Source organism: Pteropus alecto, unplaced genomic scaffold (assembly GCF_000325575.1).
Source record: "Pteropus alecto unplaced genomic scaffold, ASM32557v1 scaffold35, whole genome shotgun sequence".
In the NCBI taxonomy this organism is placed as follows: Eukaryota; Metazoa; Chordata; class Mammalia; order Chiroptera; family Pteropodidae; genus Pteropus; species Pteropus alecto.
The window spans coordinates 13,239,662-13,244,281 of NW_006437828.1; the positions used below are offsets into that span (position 1 = coordinate 13,239,662).

The window sequence follows — 4,620 nt, forward strand, 5'->3', positions numbered from 1 at the left end:
GGTAAAGCAGTAGGGAGTGAGCCATGTTCTCCGTGGAAATCTCGTCCGGGCGCTGCCATTTAACGGGAGCTCTGTGTCAGCGAAGCGTGGACGAATCCATTCGTTGGACCGGGAGAGCTTCAGCGGGTGCACTGCGTACTCGCCCACCTCGGAATGTGTGAGGTATTGTCGCGCAGCGCACAGGAGAAGCTGTAGACAGAGATGAGTGGCTAAAATGTTTTGACACAGGAAATATTTCTCGAATACGCCATGCCCCCAAAACTGACTGCCTGCCACCTGCACTGTACAGAAGCCATTGGAAGACGAATGAGCAAACGATAGTGTATGTTACACTCGGTAAAACAACAAACCGTCGATGGCAATATGTGACTACACACACACGTGCACACACACATGCACACGCACGTGCACACACATGCACACGCACACACATGCACACACGCACGTGCACACACATGCACGTGCATGTACATGCACACGTACATGCACACACGCACATGCACACATGCACACACATACACACATGCACACGCACGTGCGCACACACATGCACACACACGTACATGCACGCACGCACATGCACACATGCACACGCGTGCACACATGCACACGTACATGCACACATGCACATGCACGCACGCACATGCATACACACGTGCACACACACACAACCTTTTGGAGAAACTGCAGCTGTTTTTTGCTCATTCATCATAGATAAAATCTTTGGGGTGCGTATTCTCTACAGAAAATGGGAGGTTACATGGGACTGTTTCATTTCCCCAAAGTCTGCTGTGACCCCAACCAAGACCATCTCCCACCTGATGAAATTACCTTCTCTGAATCTATCAAAAATATCGGATTCTGATGAAACATTTCAATAAATTGTGAAAAAAAGGAAAAAAAGGAGTTCGTAAATTGCAAAAGGAAACGCTTTCCGGGATTCTTAGACTTCGGAGAGTTTCTGTGTCTTCCCATCGCTGTCCCCTCGCTCTGCTGCTGCCGCCGTCCACGTTCTGTCGCGTCGGGTCCATCCCCGGCCCCTTTTCCCGTGGGATGCTGAGCCCCGCCTTGATTCGGATCGTGATGCCGGTGACGGAAGGGACAGAGGCATCCGCTGCCACGTGTATCTTTACTGCCACTCGCGTGCAGCTGTCATCTGACCGCAGCTGGGAGCGATCGTGTCCGTTACGGCCACCGCACAGGACACGCACCACACGCACGGGACCTACGCTGCTTGCCCACATCTGCTTAACTCGTACGAGCAAAGATTCAAACCCCGAAGTGTTTAACCCAGTTGAACAGCAGTCTCCGACATGGCGTGCTGAGCGAGGAGAGCTGACCCCGGAAGCAGCGATGAGCGTTCGGGATGAGCACGATGCTATTTTATTATAAATCAAGTAAATTTTTCCAAGAGGAGTCACAGTAACCCGATGTACTTAAAAAGGAAGTGTGTATTTTAAAAGAAACTTTACCTTGTAATTTAAAGAAAGGTCGCTTCCCTCCGAGTGACTGGGGGTTTAATCTCCCGTCCTGCTTCGGGGTTGGCTCCTACATCTATCTCCGAATGCGCTGGTGCGAATATAAAACCGGATGAGTCCGTGCCGACTTCTCGTCTTCATCTTCACAGGCGCGACCGGCGACGAACGTGTCCCTAACCATGAATTTGACTTCACAGAACACGGCATTTCAGGGTGCTTTCCGGTCATGAGGCTGAGATCGCGACGGGCATTCTTTAGCTGACGATGTATTTGTCTAGAAATGAAGTTGCATGTGGTTCACCGATCACTTGCTTCATTCAGCATTCGTCTTTCGTGGGTGATTTTTGAAAACTGCAACATAGATTTTAATAGCAGATGCGATTCAAATAAAATATAATAACATGGGTGTCCTTTGTTGCTTTGCTAAATTATGAATTGGACCAAATTTTTTTTTCTGTTTTAGGGTTTCCATTTCTACATCTACAATGCCTGTTACATAAATGACGAATCAATGTTTGTTGAATGAATCATTGTCTTGAATAGGCCAACGTCTTATTGTTTGCAATACGAAATTTTTATGTATGTCACAGCATCATAAAGCTTCAGAGCTTTAGAGAACATTAGATGCCGTCTGCTTCAGTATTGGTAATACATATCTCATCTCAAATGCCAACCGAGAAATCACGGGAAGGTCTGAGTTAGAAAGAACCGTTAGTTCAAACCCAGCTTCATCAAGGAAGGGGTTACGATTGATCAGTCGTGTCTGTCACGGACACAGGGATGGAAGCAGCAGCACGTGTGGTAGGCAAGTCCCTAACTACCATGACGGTGGCTTTGTATGCTACGTACGTTTTGCAGTCTGTTGTCTGTATTTTTAAGAAGAGTACGTCTTTGTTCTCAAGGCCAGATTTGAAAATGGAGCAACTAGACAGCAAGAGTATTTTCAAATATTTTGGTCATTCTCAGAAATGGTCTTATGATACATCTCGTTCTCAAAATCCAGCCAATGGTTGCATTCTTTATCTGTCTGATTTGCACGTTATTATGCGAGGGCTAAGGAAGAAAAATAAGTCTTTTTTGGGTAAATAGGCTTACCCAAAAAAGGCAAAAAAACAAAAAAAAAAAAAACCCGTTGTAGACTGAAGTCCGCACCCGATACACACGCAGCAGCCGCCGAGCTCGCTGCTGCCTAAGGGCCCCCGAGGGACGCGGAGTGTGGCCCCTGGCACCGCCCGCCGTCGGCTGAGGTCTCGGTGTCCGGACGTGCACCGACGTCATCTCAGGACACACGCCACCGGGGGCCACGGCGCGGAACGGGCCACGTTCGGTGGCACGCGCTCCTCGGGCACCGTCATTTTCCAAAACGAGCGACGCTGGTCGCGGAGGGCGGGACCGCTTTGCCCTGGTGTTTGCATTTCAGCCGTTACGTGACGGGCAACACCTCTGAGCGGCGAACGTAGAGATTTTTTTTTTTAATTACTTTATTTTTGTATTAGAGACTGACTGAGTCTCATAGTAGCAAGGCTTTGAATTTTCAGTGCTTTAAGTCACCTTGTCGTGCGTTCTGAAGGGATGCTCTTGAGAAAGGGTGGCTTTCGTACCTCGTCAGGCACGTGGGGGGTGAGTCGTCAGGTCAGACGCGTATTGAACGTCTTCCGTAGCCACGTGTCCTGCGCTTTTTAAAAAGTAGCTCTGCCGTCCGTTGCCCGGTGACCTCTGCGTTCTCGGGTCTGTGCGTGTGACCGCTCTGTGTCCCTCACAGCCGTGTCCTGCGGGAACCCGGGCACGCCCGCCCACGGCATGATCGTCAGCAGCGACGGCGTCCTGTTCTCCAGCTCGGTCATCTACGCCTGCTGGGACGGCTACAGGACCTCGGGGCTGACGACGCGGCACTGCACGGCCAACGGGACGTGGACCGGCTCGGCTCCCGACTGCACGAGTTAGTGACTGGCCGCCCGGGTCACGCGAGGACGCGCCTGACGTCCAGATTTCTTTCTTAAGTGTGGTCCTGACTTTTTAACACGTAGAGACAAAAGGCAGAGGAGAGTTGGGTATTTTGACTGTGTATTAGATACTTTCAGTTTGTTTTTTTTTTTTACTTTCTTATTTGGTCGAAACTACTTAAAACGGCCAGTGGGGCTGGATACTGTAAAACTGAGGCCAAAATAATAAATAAATAGGTTCGTTGTCTCTGCAGACCGCTTAGGCCCCAAGGGAGTAGGAAAGCGTTTGCTGTGATTGCGGCCTGCGGCGCCGCCCGTAACTTCGCGTGTGACCGATGGCACACGGAGCCTCGGTAGGGACTAGGCGAGGATGGCCGCCGGCACCCACGGGCGACAGCCCAGGGAGAGTCACGAGCAGCTCCAAACACAGCACCTGACCGCGGGGCGGGGCGGGCGTCTGACTGTGCCACGGCTACGTAATAAGTCACAGATTAATCGCTTCGAGTTACAGGGAGTGACTCGACTAGAAACCGTGACTAATTCGAGGGTAATTCTGCATTTCTCTCATTTTTTGTTGTTTCCCACCTATCAGTTATAAGCTGTGGGGACCCAGGCACGCTGGCCAACGGCGTCCAGTTTGGGGCAGATTTCACCTTCAACAAGACTGTGAGCTACCAGTGCAACCCCGGCTACGTCATGGAGCCGGCCACGTCGCCCACCATCCGCTGCACCAAGGACGGCACGTGGAACCACAGCAAGCCCGCCTGCAGAGGTGCGTCGCCACAGCCCGGCCTGCTCGCGCACGTGGCCGGCTGCCGAATCGCTGTATTTCGTTTTCCGGCATTTACGCGGGGCTTCCACGCACCAGGAAATTCTCACGGTCCTTACCACTCATTCGCAAATAGAACTCACTTCACGCTCTTAACGGTTTAATCTCGGCGTCACCGGTGCACGAACGGGCTCAGAGCGCGTTAGCGCGGGAGGGCGGGGGGCGGAGCGGCCGCCAGGCCACCCCGAAGTCTGTGACTTGAATCCCAGTGCTTCGCTCTGCCACGTGGACACGTGGCCCCCAGCGATGTGAAGGCGTGTGGCAGACACGCGGGGGTTGGTCGCAGGGAGCTGAGTCGGGGTGGAGGGAGAAGCGGACGGGGGGTCGCGGCAGAGGCGCCGGCGCCACGGTCGTCTGTGGCATTCGAATG

At 52.2% G+C, this 4,620-nt stretch overlaps 1 protein-coding gene across 1 annotated transcript in view; it reads left to right on the forward strand.

Moving 5' to 3' along the window:
• The window catches only part of CSMD1 (CUB and Sushi multiple domains 1), a 1,232,804-nt gene that overhangs the window by 1,204,713 nt on the left and 23,471 nt on the right, over positions 1-4,620 (forward strand). The window contains exons 61-62 of the mRNA XM_015591800.1: positions 3,241-3,417; positions 4,014-4,193. Of these exons, the coding sequence (XP_015447286.1) occupies positions 3,241-3,417; positions 4,014-4,193 (357 nt within the window). The remainder of the gene's footprint in view (positions 1-3,240; positions 3,418-4,013; positions 4,194-4,620) is intronic.